The sequence below is a fragment of the Lithobates pipiens genome, unplaced genomic scaffold (genome assembly GCF_037356315.1).
Source record: "Lithobates pipiens isolate NorthernLeopardFrog02 unplaced genomic scaffold, aLitPip1_a1.2 Scaffold_18, whole genome shotgun sequence".
Taxonomy (NCBI): domain Eukaryota; kingdom Metazoa; phylum Chordata; class Amphibia; order Anura; family Ranidae; genus Lithobates; species Lithobates pipiens.
In genome coordinates this window covers 379,878,522-379,899,787 of record NW_027507758.1, presented here as the reverse complement: position 1 = coordinate 379,899,787, position 21,266 = coordinate 379,878,522, and the positions used below count along the sequence as shown (strand labels likewise).

Sequence of the window (21,266 nt, the reverse complement as noted above, 5' to 3'; positions counted from 1 at the left end):
ATACTCTGCAATATCCTGCCAATACTCTGCAATACCCAATACCCTGCCAATACTCTGCAATACCCTGCCAATACTCTGCCATACCCTGCCAATACTCTGCAATACCCTGCAATACCTAATACTCTGCCAATACTCTGCAATACCCAATACCCTGCCACTACTCTGCAATACCCTGCCAATACCCTGAAATACCTTGCCAATACCCTGCCAATACTCTGCAATGCCCAATACCCTGCCAATAATCTGCAATACCCTGCCATTGTTTTATTTTATTTCGTTTTTATTTCAGGCTTCCCAGCCTAGAGGTGAGATGTGGGGTCTTTTTGACCCCCCATATCTCACTGTAAAGAGGACCTGTCATGCCATATTCCTATTAGAAGGGATGCTTAAATTCCTTGTAACAGGAATAAAAGTGATCAAAAAATGTATTTTTGGGGAAAAAAATGTCAAACTAAAATAAATAAAGTAAAATGAACAATAAAAAATAAAAAATAAATTAAAGCGCCCCTGTCCCCATGAGCTCGCATGCAGAAGCGAACGCATACGTAAGTCCCACCCACATATGAAAACGGTATTCAAACCACACATGTGAGGTATCGCTGTGAACGGTAGAGCGAGAGTAATAATTTTGGCCCTAGACCTCCTCTGTAACTCAAAACATGTAACCAGTAAAAACATGTAAATCAACGCCTATGGGGATTTTGACGTAGTGACGTTTTGGCGCCATTCCACGAGCATGTGCAATTTTGAAGGGTGACATGTTAGTTATCTATTTACTCGGCGTAACTTCATCTTTCACATTATACAAAAACATTGGGCTAACTTTACTGTTTTTTTTTTTAAGCACAAAACTTTTTTTTTTTAACGCGTTAGAAAAATTGCTGCGCAAATACCGTGCGTGATAAAAAGTTGCAACGACCACCATTGCAACTCTAGGGTCTTTGCTAAAAAAAAAACATATATAATGTTTTGGGGTTCTATGTCATTTTCTAGCAAATAAATGATTTTTACATGTAGGGGAGAAATGTCAGAATTGACCTGGGTGCTCCAGAACGCCTGATGGTGCTCCCTGCATGTTGGGCCCCTGTATGTGGCCACACTGTGTAAAAGTCTCACACGTGGTATCGCCATACACGGGAGTAACAGCAGAATGTGTTTTGGGGTGTAATTTGTGGTATGCATATGCTGTGTGTGAGAAATAACCTGATAATATGACAATTTTGTAAAAAAAAAAGGAAAAAATATCTTGATTTGCAAAGAATTGTAGGAAAAAATGACGACTTCAAAAACCTCACCATGCCTCTTACTAAATACCTTGGAATGTCTTCTTTCCAAAAAGGGGTCATTTGGGGGGTATTTGTATTTTTCTGGCATGTTAGGGTCTCAAGAAATGAGATCAGTCAGTCCTTCGGGTGTGATCAATTTTCAGATATTGGCACCATAGCTTGTGGACTCTATAACTTTCACAAAGACCAAATAATATCCACCAATTTGTACTTATTTTTACCAAAGATATGTAGCGATATAAATTTTGGCCAAAATTTATGAAGAAAAATTACTAATCTGCTAAATTTTATAACAGAAACGAAGAAAAATTCATTTTTTTACAGAATTTTTGGTCTTTTATAGCACAAAAAATAAAAAACCCAGCGGTGATTAAATACCACCAAAAGAAAGCTCTATTTGTGTGAAAAAAGGACAAAAATGTCATATGGGTACAGTGTTGCATGACTGAGTAATTGTCATTCAAAATGTGAGAGCACCGAAAGCTGAAAATTGGTCTGGTTATTAAAGGTGTTTAAGTGCCCAGTGGTCAAATGGTTAAACTATATTAAATATATTGTATTAATTGCCTGAGAATTCCTTATGAAAAGGATAAAGGATAACTATAAAAGCTTCAAGGTAATGGTAAAAAAAAAATGAAAGTTATCTAGGAAACCATTTAAAATTGCCCATAATGCAAAATGTGTTGAACTACATCATTCAAGATTTGGGATTTCAATAAGAAATTTTGATTCAAACATGCACATAGGCTGTTATGACCAAGCAGCAGGACAAATTTTGAAAAAGGGTAAAGCTATAGTGGTCAGTCACACAACAATCTAAGTTCAAGAACCTTTCCATAATAAACATCTTGGCTATTATTAAGTTGTCAGTAATTGTTGTCCTACTGGAAGGGTGCTCTCTGTGAGACTCCAAAATGTCCTCTGGGAACAAACCCCTGTTTTAAACCATCAAAATATTCAGACAACTCACACCCATGGTGGCTAATACTGCTGACCTCTACTCCTGAAAATTCAACTTCCTTGGCTGCTATGCTGATTGACTGCCATTACTTCAATTGAGGCCCAGTCATATTTGTATTCACTGATGCTCCTATTGTTATGCAGTTATATCCATAACAAACTGACAAACTGACTACTATAAATGGTTACTATGGACCATATTTTCAACTCCATTACAAACCAGCAGAGAAAAACAGTCATTATAAAATAATTTTTTCTCTCTCTCTCTCTCATAACCTCAAAATCAAATAAATAAATAATCACTAGAACTGCTTTATTTCTGATCAAAATACAATTACTTAATATACCTCTCAAACACAAATAACAGTGTGTCTGTAACTTACTTACCAAGTGCAAGTTTAGCCATCTGCAAGTTATTGATCCATGACTGCTTTGCAGCAGGGGTAAAAGTATTAAACACTGCTGTGAAGAAAGTGGGTCGTCCTGATCTGGAACATATTAAGATAATAAGATAAAAGAATATTCAAAACGGCTTTGCAGTTTCTCTATTGTAAACACCAACTAGAAAACTATCTTCAGTAAGCAAAATACCACTGACTTGTCATGTTTGCCAGGAAGCCGAAGCTGAATTCTACAGCGGTCTGCCGCTCGAATTTCATTCTCTTTCTTCAAGATCAGCTTTTGTAAACCTGAAGACCAATCCTGAGATACAACCTGGTTCAAGTTCTGTATGGAGATTAGAGAACAGCATTTGGTGACAAAGGAGCATTCAAAATGTATATATATAAAAAAAAAAATAGTTTAGAATATTAAATATTTATACCACATGCCCACTCAAAACTAAGATTTTACTTACTGGTGGACAATGGCTGGCTAAAAGAGCACGGAATTATCATCCATGCAGCCTTCATTAATAGATCCTAATTCATTCATAAAAGTTGTAGTACAGCTTTATATATATGAAGCAGCTGGGCTGAAAGGACTGACATAGTTGTGCTCTCTCAATGAGAGCCTGTGACAGGCCCTTGGTTTGCTTAACCCCTGCCGCACTGGGAATCAGCACAAGGAACACATTCTACTGATTGAAGGTTATGTTACTTGTGCTGATTTTTCGTTTTATTTTATTTTAGCTACACTTAGATTTTAAAGAAGAAATATAGCCAAAGTTATTTGGCTACACTTCTATGTATCACAGGAGTGCAGTTCATTCTGCACCCATTTTCAGCTGACAGAGGTGGTGATGTCACTCAGCCGGTCCAGACACAGGAAAGATCTCAACTAGAGATGGATTCAGGTGTGTTTGAAATCCTACCAGTAAGCCGACACTTCACATGGCTAATCACAGGAAGTAAGACATTTCCCGATGTGTGCAGCTGCCGACCGGGAAATGCCTGACTACCTGTGATTAGCTGCGTGCAGTGTCGGCTTCCTGGCGAAATCTGGATCATGGGATTTCAAACTCTACTCAGCGTGCTGCAGAGAGCCAGCTTCTCCTGCCCCCTCCACGGCCCAGTGCTCCAGTGAGCTGTGGAGGGGCAGGGCAGAGAACCGGAGACTGAAAGTTACCACTCTCTGCTCAGAGCGATCAGCAGTGTTTGATATCTCAGTTCTCTGGGTAGAGCCAGCAGGGGACAGCTGCAGCTAGGATTGGTGCTGCAGTCATCTAAGAGAGTGTGATTTTTCTTTTTTATTCTTTTGGGATTCCCATACTTTTCTTTTAAATACTCAAGGCCTAAGTATATTCTCTAGTAAAAGTCAACTGCTGATCCTTTTTAAAGCATATACTTACTTTGCTTCCCACTTTTAACATCTAACATTATATTTAGAGAATTTACTCACACCAATACAGGTTTTTGAAGTAACTACTTCTCTCATTGAAGAGGTTTACAATCTTCTACAGTTTACAATAGCATAGCACAGTAAAGCTTTAAAACAGAAAGTATTCACGTTTCATTCCATTTCATTTCCCAAAAATAGCAGGATTATTCCTTATTTCAGGACAATGGGTGGTGAGATGCAAATTACTTCTTTGCTTCTGATGCACATGCAGAACCCCTGAAGTATATTGCAAATATAGCAAATATTATAAAGGCATTTATTCCAAACTGCATACAGCTGTTTCATAATAAGTACAGTGTGGAAACCATGGCCTCTATACAGTTTATAATGAAATGTTTACAGCCACAAAAGATCTAATTGTTATGTTTCTGTAGTAGAAGGCCTGTTTCATATGGGCTTCAGTTTGTACCACATATAGCCAGTGCTACAGGAACATTTACCTAAAAAAAGGTAACCTTTACCCTTTAAGTCAGTTTTATTGAAGCTTTTAAAGCACTGTAGAGGGTGCTGCTCTGCCCGCTTCACCAGCTGCCTGTGCCACCAGACACACAGGCAGCAGCACTAACAGAGACAGACTGTCACAGCTGCGGGAGATTTCTTTCCCTCTCCTCCCCACACTGCTTGCTACAGGAGAGCAGCGCTCGTATGTTCAGCCACCCGCTCTGCTCCCTCCCCTGCTTCCTCATTGGCAGAGGGAAAAGAACCAATCTAAGAGGAGGACAGCCGGAGCAGAGATCTTGGGATATGCAGTCCCAAAGCCAGGTGGCCCATGCAAATTCCCTGGGGGCAGACTACATACCCCAGCATGCACAGGGAGAGCTGGAAAGCAAGCCCAGGGGAGGAGAAAATGGAGAAAGACCACAAGGCTGCCTGGGAGCAAGGAGAGGGGACCACACGGCGGAGTAACCAGACGCAAGAGAAGGGGGCTCATCTTCCTGGACGGCTTCCAAGGGTAGACATCTTGGCCACGACGGTGTGACCGTTTCCCCACCAGCAGGTCCACGATCAGATGCAGACTTATCACCCCAGGCACCCTATTAGTTGTGTGGGTGCCCGCACAGACATCGCTGGGCCTTCAGGTAGCCAGTCGGGCATTCCTAAAAGGCAACAAGTCATTTTGATTTCACTTCATGCCTGAGCACATAGATCACATTTGAGTCAGTTAAAGGAGAAGTACAGCCAAAGCTCGTTTGGCTGTACTCCTGTGGATCACAGGAGTGCAATTCGTTCTACACTCCTGTGCCCCATTTACAGCAGACAGTGGGCTGAAGCCTGCTGTCAGCTCACATCACAGAGCCGGTCCAGGATTGGGCAAGATCACGACAATGAATTCGGGATACGCCCACATGCCTGTAACAGCACCCAGCTCAGACTTTTAGCAAGCCGCTGAGAGCCTGAGCCAACCATTCCCGCTCCCCTCCACAGCCCAGCGCTCTTGTGAGCATGAAGGGGCAGAGCAGAGAGTTGCTGACTGACAGTCAGCAGCTCTCTGCTCAGGGAGCTGTGAGAACCGAGCAATCGGCAAATGTTTTAATTGCTTGGTTCTCAGTGTTAGAGGTGCTGGGGGACAGATGCAGCATGGGACTGATGCTGCATCCACCTAGGTAAGTATGAGTCTTAAAAACAAAACAAAAAAAAAACCATACTTCTCTTTTAAGTTGTTTGAGATTGTGCGGTTTATATTTTGCATGTGACTTAATGTTATATTGCCCTATACCAGAGTTGCTATATTTAACTACTTGGTTGAATTATTACTGCCTGTTTTTTTCTGAGAAAGTCTTTACAGAAAAAATACTTTGCGGTTTACTACAGTTTGTCTTCGTCTGCGGTTGTGTTCACAATAATGTTTATTTGCCAGGTGTGCCAGGGGGGCTCAGCCGCAATGTCACAGTCCGGCTAAAAATTGCAGATCACGACCATTACAAGTAAAAACAATTAAAAGAAATAAAAGTCCCTAAATCTATCCCATAGTTTGTAGACGTGATAACTTTTGCATAAACCAAATCAGTACACGCCTATTGCGATTTTTTTTTACCAAAAATATGTAGAAGAATATATATCGGCCTACACTGATGAATACATTTGTTTTTGAGATTATATTATATTATAGCAGAAAGTAAAAAAATATATATATTTATTTCACTATTGCCACTCTTTTTTTGTTTATAGCGCAAATAATAAATACTGCAGAGGTGATCAAATACCACCAAAAGAAAGCTATATTTGTGGGGAAAAAGGGACGTCAATTTTGTTTGGGTACAGCGTCGCATGACCACGCAATTGTCACTTAAAGGGAAGCAGTGCTTGGTCATTAAGGGGGCAACTCCTTCCAGGGCTGACGTTGTTAAACAAGTTGCTACAGTAGCTGGCTTCCATACTACTTGAAGCTTGTTGAAAGCCTGCTGTGGTCTGGTAGCAGCTTGCTTAAAGTGACAATCAGAATTCCCATTAGGATCTGTGTATAACATTTACAAACAGGAGCTGAAGGACACTTTGAAGGCTTAGAGGAAGCTTCTTAAAGTGTGCCAAAAGCTTACTGAAATTGTCATAAAAAAGCTTGCTGTTCACACAGGTCTAAAACTGGGTACACCTGCATTGAAAAGCAGTTGGTTCAACAGAGAATTTTTGATCTGTGTGTAGTCCTCCCAGTTCGACAGAAGTTGATTGTTAGATTGGCTTCTAACAAACAGTCCTGCTGGAAAACCTCCTTCAAACAGTGGCTGCAGTGCTGAACAGTTTATTCTGACAGCAGAGAAGTCTACACTGTCAGAATAGAAAAGCTCAGTGGGTGAGATCTCCTCTTCCACCTATCTCATGTGGATGCAGGAATCTTTTTTCTCATTCCGCCCGCTAGGTTGAACAGAAAAAAAAGTGTGTGTAATCAGCTAAATAACATTTAAAATACAGTGCATATTCCTACCTGATAGTTTCCTTTTAGTTGCAATATTAGTTGGGAAATTTGATTGACAACATCCAAATCATGAAGCAGATTCTGTAAGTCATGATAAAGCTGCCCAGGCCCCATGTATAATTTATCTGCAGATATAAAGAAATACATATGTGTCATGAACATGTCTTACCCTATATAACAGTGTTATAATTATGTAGTAACTGCAAAGACAGTACATTATTTCTGACAGCACTAATCTCATAATATCCATAAATGTAGAAGTCATTGACCTGTGTTCAAATCTAGTTTACAACCAATAAGACGAGATCTGCTTGCAGGGGACGGACACACATAATTATGGCACACACAGCTCACTAGCTACCTCATAAACAAAGAGCCAAGTAGGAATTTTCAGTGTTGGAGTTTCCAGAAAGGAGCATCTAAAAAAAAAGGTAGGCTGTAATGTAAAAATATTTTTACAGTTATGCTCTGTGAATTGGAAAATGTACCAAATATGCGTTATAGGTGTTATCCCAATTTGATTCCAATGAAAATACACTTTAAATAAATATTTAACCACTTGCTTACTGGGCACTTAAACCCCCCTCAGTCCCAGACCAATTTTCAGCTTTCAGCGCTGATGCACTTTGAATGACAATTGCGCGGTCATACAACACTGTACCCAAATGACATTTTTATCATTTTTTTCCCACAAATAGAGCTTTCTTTTGGTGGTATTTAGTTACAGCTCGGAGTTTTATTTTTTGCTAAACAAACAAAAAAAGATGCAAAAAAATAAAAATAAAAAATCATGTTTTAATAGTTTGTTATACAATTTTGCAAACGGGTCATTTTTCTCCTTCATTGAAGTGCGCTGATTAGGCGGCACTGATGGCTGCATTGGTGGGCACTGATGGGCTGCATTGGTGGGCACTGATGGGCTGCATTGGTGGGCACTGATAGGCTGCATTGGTGGGCACTGATAGGCTGCACTGGTGGGCACTGATAGGCATAGTTAAGGCGGCACTAATAGGCACAGATAAGGCGGCACCGATCGGCACAGATAAGGCGGCACTGATGGGCAAAGATGGGCACAGATAAGATGGCATGGATGGGTGGCACGGATAAGTGGCACGGATGGGCACTGATAGGTACCACTGATAGATGGGACTGATGGGCACTGATAGGTGGCACTGATAGGTGGCTCTGATAGGTGGCACTGCTGGGCACTGATGGGCGGCACTGCTGGGCACTGATGGGCGGCACTGCTGGGCACTGATGGGCGGCACTGGGGTGCAGCACCTTTGCGGCAGATTGTGGGCACTGTGGGTGGCACTGTTGGTGGCACTGCTGGATGGCACTGTGGGTGGCATTGTGGGTGGCACTGTGGGTGGCGCTGGGGGCACTATGGGCACTGCTGGGTGGCACTGATGGGGGCACTTACTTTCATTCAGGATGGCACTGCGGTGGGCAGGTGGGCACTGGCAGGGGGCAGGTGGTCAGCTGTATTGCTGGCCGTGATCGGGACTGATGTCCCGATCACGGCCGCCGGTGATCGGCTTTTTTTTTCTCTCCTCGCGCTGTCAGCGCGAGGAGGAATAATAGCCGATTACCGGCTCCGTTCTGTCACATGATCAGCTGTCATTGGCTGACAGCTGATCACGTGATAAGGGGTCGGGATCGACCCCTTACACGGATCGGTGATCAGGCGAGTCTCATGGACTCGCCGATCACAGAGCGCGCCGCGCGCGCCCCTCAGGGGGCGCGCAGGCCGCTCGTAACCAGGACGACGTCAATAGACGTAGTCCTGGAAATGTAGGTCCGCGCTAATGCCGTCATTTGGCAATAGCGCAGATCTCAAGTGGTTAAAGATTTTGTTTGGTCCTGATCATAATCAAAGGAATTCTGACTTGCCTGTAAATTCCATATCTTGGAGTACAGCACAGGACACAGATTGAACATTCATAGACCCAGGGCTATAGGCTGATACTTTCAGGTGACTAGTGGACTGTGTCATGTACTATATTTAAAAATATCGAATTTACAATTAAGTTAAAGTAGAACTAGGGGCAAGGGTAAGAGAGGGTTATAACCCCTGTAAGTTTTTTTTGTCATCTGTCTCATTTGGGAATTTTCTCTTCACTTCCTGTCCCATAGCTAAAACAGAAAGTGAGAGGAAATCCCTTTAAAGTTAGGGACACCCTAGGCGAGGTGAGGGATCACTAGGACTAGTATCCCCACTGGAAGATAACACCTTTATTACTATTATATCCAGTTCATACAATATGTTCCTTAATGCATTTGTACCTGGTTTCCCCGCAAGGGTAACTGCCTCATGGGAGAGAGATGTAGGAGCATCTGAGGAGGACCAATGGGCTGAGGCCCTACAGGCAATACAGGGTTGCTCGCTGAATACGGCGCAGCGATTGTCACAACTGTACATTGTAATGAGGGTGCACCGCACGCCAGCCAGACTGTACAAGATGGGGATTGGGGAGGGGGATCAATGCACCAGGTGTGCCAGGGACCGGGGAGATCTCATTCATTTACTATGGCGCTGCCCCAAATTGCATATATATTGGACGGGAGTCATTGATACTCTCAATGGGGCCTTCAGGGTAAAGGTGCCACAAGAACCAAAGGTGTGTCTCTTAGGTATACTGGACGACCTCCCATTGGAGGCGTTCTCCAAGGAGGCCATAGGTAGAGCCCTCTTTCAGGCACGTAAACTTATCTTTCAACACTGGAGAGCGAGCGAACCCCCGAGGTTGAAGGAATGGATATCCCAGATGGGAAACATGTTAAGCATGGAAAAGTACATTTATCAACACAGGGGTCGGGCGGGAAGATTTGAATGGCTATGGGGTCCTTGGCTTGATGCCCCCGGGTTGTCTCAAATTTTCTGCAGTGTCAGCAAAGAAGGAACATCCTCAATCGGTAAAATGACATGTTTGTTTAAGACTGGGATGGCAGGGTCTACAACTGTAATAGACCATTACTTAGTGAACTTGTTACATAGTTGCAGAAAAGTCTGCCTTAGTCCAGTAGTTTGATGTGTGCCTGAGATAGAGCTAGAATTGGAAGCAGAGAATGGTGTTAAAACGGTTTCCTGCTCAGGTGCAAGGGAAGCATTGTCACTCTGGCTCTCCACAGAGTGAATGTTTGCTTGAGCTGTTGCTGTGGCACTTTTTCCCCTGGTTTCTACCATTGCTACAGCTGAAGGTATTCTCCTGTAGTAGGGTGTGGAAATAGCATAAACATGTCCTGGAAAGATAGCACAGCAACCTGGGTGCAGACCACTCTGTAGCCAGCCCTAGTGGAAAATGTGTTAGCGGAAACAACTGAGCGACTTATAAGGGGGATCTAGACAGAAGTGTGTGATTTGTAGTGACAAGTTTAAAAAGTGTAAACCATTAAAAGATTACCTTTTAAATAAAGTAATGGTTTACTGAAAATTGAAACGTATAGATGCAAACTATTTTTAGTTAGGGGCTACAGTAATGGTCTAATAAACATTACATTGTCCATGTCGCTAGTCTGTCATGGTGGGCATACCCATGAAGGGGTCTTAAAGTGGGGTACCCCTTAAAAAAAAAAAAATTAAAAGTCAGCAGCTACAAATACTGCAGCTGCTGGCTTTTAATAATCGGACACTTACCTGCCCCAGGGTCCAGCGATGCGGGGGAACGAAGCCCCCCCCTCGTTCCCCGCTCTGCTCGCGGCGCCGTCATGCATACTGTGGGCACCCGGCTGTGGCTTCACAGCCGGGCACCCACTGCGCATGCGTGATACGCCGTACAGTCACCTGGGACACGTGACAGGTCCCAGGTGAATGTGCGGCGCAAGGGGAAGTGATGTCACCAGCCCGGGCAATGAAGAAGGCAGACTACGAGGGACCCCCTAGCAACCGGTATTTAGAGGTGAGTAAAAAATTTTTTTTTTGCCAATTATTTTTTTTTTCTTTTTTTTATGAATTTTAAGCAGCTTTTCATTTTTTGGTGGCAACACCACTTTAAGGGACTTGGTTCCATAAGCATTGACCATGGCCCTGGACTTGAATAGAACTCTGCGGCTAGCTACATGTGTTGCATGAAGTACAGAGGTAAGCACTCATGCAGAATCCAGTGCCTGAAGCAACATTACAGGCCATACCCACAGTGTGGGGTTTGCGTACAATTCCCAAGTTTACACCAATCCAGATGCTTCTATTGTTGTATTAGAAAACAGTTAAGAGACAGTTTAAGATTTGAAGTAAAATAATACACTAGTGAGCTAGGGGTGATTTCTCACCCCTAGGAAGAAATTGTCCATCACCTTAGGACACTAGCAAAAACTGAGGAATCATGGAGTGCGGTAGAGTTATGGGGGGCGTATCCTCAAAACTTTTGCCAATGTCCAGTCAGCTGAGGGTATCAACCTATTACCCGGGAGCTATGAATATTCAGCCTGTTCACTGTACAAATAACATAAATGTGTATATAACTACTGTACATTCCTGTTTACATATCTCAAACATTCATTATGGTTTGATTATACATGATCATACTCTTTTCATACAATTCATTTTTTACCTATCTTTTGTTTTGAAGCACATTCGGACCTCAGTTTGGTCAGTGGTTCACACACAGGCTTTAACCACTTGCTTACTGGGCACTTAAACCCCCCTCAGTCCCAGACCAATTTTCAGCTTTCAGCGCTGATGCATTTTGAATGACAATTGCGCGGGCATACAACACTGTACCCAAATTAATTTTTTATCATTTTTTTCCCACAAATAGAGCTTTCTTTTGGTGGTATTTAGTTACAGCTCGGAGTTTTATTTTTTGCTAAACAAACAAAAAAAGATGCAAAAAAAAAAAAATCATGTTTTAATAGTTTGTTATAAAATTTTGCAAACGGGTAATTTTTCTCCTTCATTGAAGTGCGCTAATTAGGCGGCACTGATAGGCTGCATTGGTGGGCACTGATGGGCTGCATTGGTGGGCACTGATAGGCTGCATTGGTGGGCACTGATAGGCTGCACTGGTGGGCACTGATAGGCATAGTTAAGGTGGCACTAATAGGCACAGATAAGGTGGCACCGATGGGCACAGATAAGGCGGCACTGATGGGCAAAGATGGGCACAGATAAGATGGCACGGATGGGTGGCACGGATAAGTGGCACGGATGGGTGGCACGGATGGGCACTGATAGGTACCACAGATAGATGGGACTGATGGGCACTGATAGGTGGCACTGATAGGTGGCTCTGATAGGTGGCACTACTGGGCACTGATGGGCGGCACTGCTGGGCACTGATGGGCGGTACTGGGGTGCAGCACCTTTGAGGCAGATTGTGGGCACTGTGGGTGGCACTGTGGGTGGCACTGTGGGGTGGCACTGTGGGGTGGCACTGTGGGCACTGACGGGGGGCACTTACTTTTACTTTTACTTCAGGATGGCACTGCGGGAGGCAGGTGGGCACTGGCAGGTGGTCCCTTGTATTGATGGCCGTGATCGGGACTGATGTCCCGATCACGGCCGCCGGTGATCAGCTTTTTCTATCACATGATCAGCTGTCATTGGCTATCGGCTCCGTTCTATCACATGATCAGCTGTCATTGGCTGACAGCTGATCACGTGATAAGGGGTCAGGATCGACCCCTTGCACGGATCGGTGATCAGGCGAGTCTCATGGACTCGCCGATCACAGAGCGCGCCGCGCGCGCCCCTCAGGGGGCGCGCAGGCCGCTCGTACACGGGACGACGTCAATAGACGTAGTCCCGGAAATGTAGGTCCGCGCTAATGCCGTCATTTGGCAATAGCGCGGATCCCAAGTGGTTAAAAAATAAACAAAGGCCTATAAGGTGGCTGGCCACTTTTTACACTGACAACAACCTTTATTTACAGTCTCTCACAAAAGTAAGTACACCTCTCACATTTTTGTAAATATTTTATTCTATCTTTTCATGTGACAATACTGAAGAAATGACACTTTGCTACAATGTACTCACTTTTGTTGCCAGCGGTTTAGACATTAATTGCTGTGTGTTGAGTTATTTTGAGGGGACAGCAAATTTACACTGTTATACAAGCTGTACACTCACTACTTTACATTGTAGCAAAGTGTAATTTCTTCAGTGTTGTTACATGAAAAGATATAATATTTACAAAAATGTGAGGGCTGTACTCACTTTTGCGAGATACTGTACACTGCCTCAGTAGAAATTTTCATGGGAAAAAATCTACATCCAAAACATAGCTGTCACGTTCGAAAGTTATTTAAAAAAAAAGTATAAATATAACAATTTAACCGACAGCCTCAGAACAAAACCAGTTAATGCCAAAATCTACAGCTGCCTCAAGACAGCTTTATAATGTTTTTCTAGGTACTGACCCATGTTTGAATTTAAAACTCACAGCCACAAAGAAAGAAAGCCAAAAATCACGACTGATGTGCAGGGCAAAAGTCCTGGAAGGATATTCAGAATAGACTGTACCCTCAACAGCTAATTGTTATTCAGAAATGCTGGCTCAGTTAAAGTGTGTATAATGAATTGCCAAGAATGCGCTTCATTGTGTGTAGAAACTTTTCTGGGCGAAGCAAGGGTAATGAGGGTCGTGATACGCTTTAATCATGTTACTTACAGGGATGAGAAGATGATGAGGGTACTGTTCCCTACTATATACACAGAAGGTAATAGAGAACTAACACATTATTATATATCTGTTAAAAGATGCAATTCGTTTTTTTGCTCCCTTTTGACTGGCTAATCTATACAAGTAGTTTAGTCACCCTACTAACCTAGCCTACTTTAATGCAATGATTGATCTTTACCCTTCCTGTTCACAAATTACTATGCTCTCTCTCTAAATCAACACCAGCATTTCCAAGGCCTAGCAAGTTTTATTCCGAAGACAACTATATGCAATCTATACGCAACACTGTTTATTCATGGTGGTCTGCCTGTGCCACTTTATCTGATTTTGATTACAATTTCTTCATTAAAGAAACCCTGTCGCACAATGTAAAACTCTGAATCAAGAAAACAGAATACTAACCTTTCCTGTTGCCCGTGTCACTAAACTCTGTTCCAGTTATAAGAAAATGTCCCTGGATTTCACAAGGAAACCCCATTGAGCATCTGTGGGGCATCCTCACATGGAAGGTGGAGGAGTGCAAGGTCTCTAACATCCATCAGCTCCATGATGTCATCATGGAGGAGTAGAAGAGGACTCCAGTGGCAACCTGTAAAGCTCTGGTGAACTTCATGCCCAAATGGGTGAAGGCAGTGCTGGAAAATAATGGTGGCCATACAAAATATTGACACTTTCACTTAGTTGGACAGTTTCACTTAGGGGTGTACTCACTTTTGTTGACAGTGATTTAGACATTAATGGCTGTGTGTTAAGTTATTTTGAGAGGAAAGCAAATTTACACTGTTATACAAGCTGTACACTCAATACTTTACATTGTAGCAAAGTGTCATTTCTTCAGTGTAAATCTGAGGAGCGTCCTATATATATTTTTCCCTATTTATCGGGACACAGCAATCTCTGCTCTGAAAATTCTAATTAAATAAGCACACAAACTCATCAAACTGAAAGCTGAACTCTAATCAAAAATTTATTTGGACATTTGCACTGTAAAAATAAATTGCCATAAATTGAAGTGAGTGACAAACGTGGCTGCTGCCCACACAGTACAGTAAGTGCCCAACTTGGAAGACATTCTGAATGGAGGAGGTGCATATGAATGTGACAGCCCCCCTTTCGCCAATCACAAAATGCCTGTATTCTGTGAAAAGAATGCTAAATGTTTTCTGAATGGAAGAGGTGTTGAATGAGTGACCCGCTGTGATCTGTGTATTACAGCCAGATCTGTAGTTTCAGTGCCAGTTAAGGCTTATTGTTTTGTACCAGCTGAATGAAAATAAAAGTTCTCTAATGCTGCAACAGCCACACATGTCACACACTTCATTAGAGGCCCCTCACATGCTGATCCATTCAGCTACAATATCTCAACTCCGGGCACTTTAGTGCACCCAGGATTGGCAGCTGCAACATCCAGCACCACTGCAGGCCACCTGTCAAAGTCTTTGGCAGGGTGGAGCTGAACAAGGCTGAAAGCTGTCCAAATAATACTGTAAGGCCCCTTTCACACGGGCGGATAGAATTCAGATTTTAGCTGCAGGTAGATGAAGTTATCTACCACACCTAGACTTACACAATGCTTTCCTAGGGCCCCATTCATATACTGCATTTAGCAATGGTTTCGTTACATGGGGTTTTGTGTGGTTAGAAAAAATGCATTTGACTGCGTCCAGGACCAATTTAGCCCAGCTATCTGCACATAATGGACGGGAAGGGGATCACCGCTCCAGGTGGAAATGTGGGTCTAGCACTCTCCTCGGAACTAGAACACCAGGTGCTGGCTAAGCATATAGCAACATGATGCAAAAAGGAAGTTCTGGACAGCAGCACTCCGGAATATAGCCTTTATTTGTAAAAAGTCCAACAGAAACACGCCACAGCAAAAAAATGGGACAAACGAGCTTGTTACGTTTTTTTGCAGTGGCTTGTATCTGTTGGATTTTTTACAAATAAAGGCTGTCCAGAACTTTTTTTGCCTCATATCTGCAAATAACCACAGGTAATAGTGTACTATTTCTCCTGCGGATAGCAGCGGCAACGAGGAAAGAAAAACAGAAAGCACATCAGGAATGGCCAGAACATTGCACCGCAGCCGCATGTAAGCGCGCGTAAATGCTGCTAATCTCAACGTATAACTGTATGTGATCTCTGTGCCTGGAGTCTTGGATTTTCAAAATAACAAAACATGCTTTTAACAGTAGCAGAATAGCCGTCCATGTGAAAGAGACCTAAGGCCCCATGAAGGTGCAAAACACAGGTCTTCTGAGCACGCAAGGCCCTTAAAGTGGGTACCATTTGGGTACCACATGAAAAAGCTAGACACAGGAGTGTCAGTGTGAATTAGACCTATCCAGAAGAAGTGAACATTACACCCACACTTTTTGGGTTATAAGAATATGCATATACCTAAGCACATACATTTACTAATAATAAAATAAATAAAAACATACTAAATTGAGGAATTTATGAGTGAATAACCAACCAACTATATCATATCTGAAGAATCATGCTTGTATTGACATTCCACAGGGTGCCCTTTGTCCACTAAATGGATTATGTACACTTACTTGGTTTGGCACAAATGACCTTTTCAGATGCATGTACGGAAGAAAATCGAGATGGATTTCCTTGCTCCTCACTTTCCCCATATTCAATGACCTCTACGTGACCAAGAGGCACACTCCATTTTAGTAAGTATTTCTGGCTTTCTGTTACTATGTTATTGCCTTCATTGGAAGATCTAAAAGAAAAGCATATGGATTTAATAAGAAATTGTCACAGTGTATTGGAATTCTGTGTGTTCAGATCCAGAATTCATTAAACACAGCCAGCTTTTAGGGATACTATAAAAAGGACCCTAAACTTAGTTTAAGCTGATTTAGGCTGAAAGTGGTTTAGTAACATCAAAGTATAATTATGAAAATGTCAAATAGTAAGATCATGAAAATAATGATGTCAATGTGAAGAGAAATACATATAATTGGTTAAAGCTAGAGCTCGCCAATCAGAAGGGAGCATGAGCTTTGTTTGTTGCAAAGCTATAGTTCTTACTCAGCAGGGGGCTTCGGATCTCTTCAGAGAGACATGCCCCCTTCTGAGACAGATCTATATCTCATGTAACAGTATATTTAACCACTTGATTGCCAGCCCGTGGTACTCCTCCATTAGAAGGACATTTTTCAGTTTTTAGTTCTGTGATACTTGATGACAATTACTCCATCACGCAACACTGCACCTAAATTAACTTGACTGATCATGACATCAGCAACAGTGCAAACACCCCAAAAATGTCCCTTTTTTGGAAAGTAGACACACCAAGGTAATCAACATTTTTGCCACAAATCTATGAAAATTAAGAAACATGTTGGTATTGAGGTGGCACTAGATACAGTGTATACAGGTAATAGGCAGAGGAAGGAGGTGGTAAAGGGGTTTAAGATACAGGTCACATTCAGTGGGAGGATGGAGGCAGAATTGGGTTCAGATGTACAGGAGAGAAAAGAGGGGTTAAAGTGTTAAAAATGACTTGCAGCTGCAGCGGTTTTGATCTGCACAGCTATTCATTCATTAGTTCCTCTCTTCGTTCTTTCCTCTTTTGTAAGTGAAAAGGATAGATCACAGCACTACACTGTTTACATCTGTGATTTGTCTATCTTTCACTAATCACAGAGATCCCAAGGTTCAGAACCACTTGGATTGGCTCTGTGTCTGTGAATGCTGTGTACAGAGCTGATGTTCACAGGCATAACTTGGTTCACTGAGACTGAATACCATCACTTCACAGTTTAAAGAAGTATGGCAGTAGTGAAATGTTTAAAGTGTATGTATAGTCAAAACATTTTTGTTTGTTGGCTTGTTAACACAGTAAAACTTGTGTGGGGTATTGCCTGTTGGGTAGGGACAGATACAGTTGTTACAATGCAAGGTATTGTTTAGTCTTTTTTTATTTATTTTTTATTGAAATATCACTTCAAAGCAGTGTTGTGGTGTAAACAGGCACAAAAAATGTAGATTAACACAGAACAATGGAGATAGTGTGAATGAACCCTTAGAGAAGGGAAGATTAAAACCACTATTAGATTGTTCTTTTTTGCTGTCTATGTCAGACTAGGGAGATTTCCTTTCAGTTTCCATCTTGGAGGAGAAGCCTCCCCAAAGTGAAGGGAATTACCAACAGTTGTAACTGGAACATTTGTCCCAGCTGGATGATTTACCCTTACTTCTTCCTCTCATGACCATTCTAAATGTTAGGTTTTCTTCTTTGTTTCTGTCTCTGTGTCAGTAATAACCAAGCTAATTAGAAAAGAAAACCTCAACAGTGGGGGAGCTGACAGCAATAAACTCTTACCCATTTAATTTAAAACAAAACATTTTGCCTTTAAAGCTGAATTTCATCTTTTGATATACTTTACATCAGCCCTCAAAATTTCGACTCACCTGCTCGCATTTTGGCGAGTGGAAATTAGTGGAGGGCGAGAGAGGAGCAGGGAGGCGGACTAGGATGACAGTTTCTTGGCTGACTGCTTCTGACAGCCATCAGAAAGGCCCGGGGGGGGCTCCCTGATGTTGTCACTGATAAGGATGGACTTGCACTAATGGGCACTGATGGCCACTGATGAGGGAGCACTAATGGCCACTGACGAGGGAGCGCTAATGGCCACTGACGAGGGAGCGCTAATGGCCACTGACGAGGGAGCGCTAATGGCCACTGACGAGGGAGCGCTAATGGCAACTGATGGGGGAGCGCTAATGGCCAGTGATGGGGGAGCGCTAATGGCCACTGATGAGGCAGCGCTAATGGCCACTGATGAGGCAGCGCTAATGGCCACTGATGAGGCAGCGCTAATGGCCACTGATGAGGCAGCGCTAATGGCCACTGATGAGGCAGCGCTAATGGCCACTGATGAGGCCGCGCTAATGGCCACTGATGAGGCAGCGCTAATGGCCACTGATGAGGCCGCGCTAATGGCCACTGATGAGGCAGCGCTAATGGCCACTGATGAGGCAGCGCTAATGGCCACTGATGAGGCAGCGCTAATGGCCACTGATGAGGCAACCCTAATGGCCACTGATGAGGCAACCTAATGGCCACTGATGAGGCTGCAACGATGGGCACTGATGAGGCTGCAACGATGGGCACTGATGAGGCTGCAACGATGGGCACTGATGAGGCCGCAATGATGGGCTGCACTAATGATGCTTCATTGATGGGACCTGATAGACTGCACTGACGGGCACTGATGAGGCTTCATTGATGGGCACTGATAAGGCTGCACTAATGGGCACTGATAAGGCTGCACTGATAGGCAACGATAAGGCTGCACTGATGGGCAAAGATAAGGAAGCACTGATGGGCACTAATAAGACTGCAATGATGGGTACTGATAATGCTGCACTGATGGGGTTGCACTGATGGCCACTGATGACCAAAAAGGCAGCACTGATAAGGCAGCACTAATATGCTGCACTGATGGGCACTAATAGGCTGCGTCGATTGCAACTGATGAGGCAGCACTGATAATGCAGCACTGATGTGCTGCACTGGTGGCCAATGATGAGGCGGCACTGATAAGGCAGTACTGATATGCTGCACTGATGAGGCTGCACTGGTGGCCAATGATGAGGGTGGCACTGATAAGCTGCACTGATGGGCACTGATATGCTGCACTGATGGGCAGCAACGATGGGCACTGATGAGGCAGCAACGATGGGCACTGATGAGGCTGCACTGATGGGCACTGATAGGCTGCATTGGTGGGACTGCACTAATGGGCACTCATGAGACCTAATAGAATGCACTGAAGGATACTGATTTGCTCTATGTTAATACTGTTAAAGTTGTTAATATATATTTTTGTAACTTAATTCTGCATAAAACATTTAACAGGTAATTTTATTAAATCATTAATCACGGGACGTGGCAGGATAGGGGTTGGGTGGGGCAACTGGTGGCGTGTAAATCTTAAGGCCTGGCTAGTGGCTCAGGACTTGAAATTTTGAGCACTGCTTTACATAGTTTGTTTGGGTGAGCTTGGCCCAAACAAACTATGTTCCTTACCAACATGTGAGGCTATTGGATGTGCAGTATAAACTGTATGTGTCTCAGGCTACATACAGCATACCGCACTGTGTTCCGAGTTCGAGTTCATACTTCCTGTCTCATACCTGGGACACAGTAGCACTCAGTCATTCAGAGACAGCAATGTATTCTATCAATGAATACAAAGCTTCCTCTGAATGTCTGAGTCAGAGGTTGTGACATCATTAGTCCCACTGTCTGACTCAGCCAATCAGAGGAAAATTTGCATTCATTGATAGAATACATTGCTTTCTCTGAATGGCTGAGCACTGCTGTGGTAGACTCTAGTGTGTTCCGAGTATGAGACAGAAAGTCTCGGCTCAAGCCTGAAGCAAAGCACACTATGCTGTATGTAGCCTCAGCTGAAAGGAAAGTATGGCAACAGGAATTCACAGTGCTTTGAATCACACAGTGCTCAAACAATATGTGGAGTGTTTTTTAATTTTAAATCAAAAACAGTTTAATTTATTTTTAACCAGCATTAAATTAGCTATATTATGTGTGTGTTATGGAAAAAGGAAAAACTCTTCTCGCAATGATCTCATCACCAGCTGTTATTTATTCTCTTTTTTAGCACCACTTACTCTGAATTTTCAGAACCATATAAGTCCAAGAGCGGAAAGGCTCATTGTTTAGTTCCTGATGTGTACACAAAAGAGAAAATGTAAAGCAGATATTTTTTACTTCGGATTGTCTCATTACTTCATGACAGAGGAAGGTATCCTTTATTTAGGCAACATTCATCTGTCAGCAGATCACTGATCAGGCAGATGCTTCACTTATGCCATCTGCTGGCCACTTATATTTCTACTCTCAGTTTATTCTTACAGCGAACAGTGCTTAGGGAGGAACAATAATACAACAGCTGTTCTTAAGTTCTATATAGGTATAAAGCACAAGAGTTCTAGTGTCTATGAATATTTCAAAACATGGAGTTAATTATGCAGTGATAGACTATGGTTATGAAATGGTACACATATCAAATCATGAAGATAAGGGTTCCTGTTTTTTCCAGGCCTCTACTTTTGAGCAGAAACCTACCTGTTACTAGCAGTGGTACACATCAGCACATCATTGAGCATGAACAGACGTCTCTGCTTGGTTTTCAGGATTTCACCCCTCTCGTTGTAGACGGTTTCTACCATATCATCTGATCGAACCAGATATCGATTTCCATTGCTAAGGAGCTAAAATTTAGAGGAAAAAAAAATCAAATTTTTAAAGAAAATTTTTGGACAGAACCTCTTCAAGGCAAATAAATAATGTGAAGGTAAAATGAATACCTGAAACTAAGAGCAATAAAATATTTCCCCATTCCACTGCTTGACCAGTTTTCCATGGGGTGTCCAAACTTTTTTGAAAGAGGGCCAGATTTGATGAAGTGAACATGTGTGAGGGTTGACCATTTTGCCTGACATTCTTTAAACCATTACAATTCGGTCTAAGTGTGTTCGTCCGAGCACTATTACACTGCCCAACAAGAATTCTCTTGCCTTTGCGGCTGTGTTTGGTGTAGAGATGAGCTCGGACGTGTTATTTGGATATACCGTATTTGTCGGCGTATAACACAGATTTTC

The 21,266-nt window shown here is 42.8% G+C and overlaps 1 protein-coding gene across 1 annotated transcript in view; it reads right to left on the bottom strand.

Annotated features, from left to right (window-relative positions):
• Positions 1–21,266, bottom strand: part of ARHGEF10 (Rho guanine nucleotide exchange factor 10) — a 269,684-nt gene that overhangs the window by 85,106 nt on the left and 163,312 nt on the right. The window contains exons 17-21 of the mRNA XM_077487769.1: positions 20,731–20,876; positions 16,178–16,350; positions 7,006–7,121; positions 2,845–2,972; positions 2,634–2,734 (exon numbers count right to left, since the gene is read on the bottom strand). Coding sequence (XP_077343895.1) covers positions 2,634–2,734; positions 2,845–2,972; positions 7,006–7,121; positions 16,178–16,350; positions 20,731–20,876 — 664 coding nt within the window. The remainder of the gene's footprint in view (positions 1–2,633; positions 2,735–2,844; positions 2,973–7,005; positions 7,122–16,177; positions 16,351–20,730; positions 20,877–21,266) is intronic.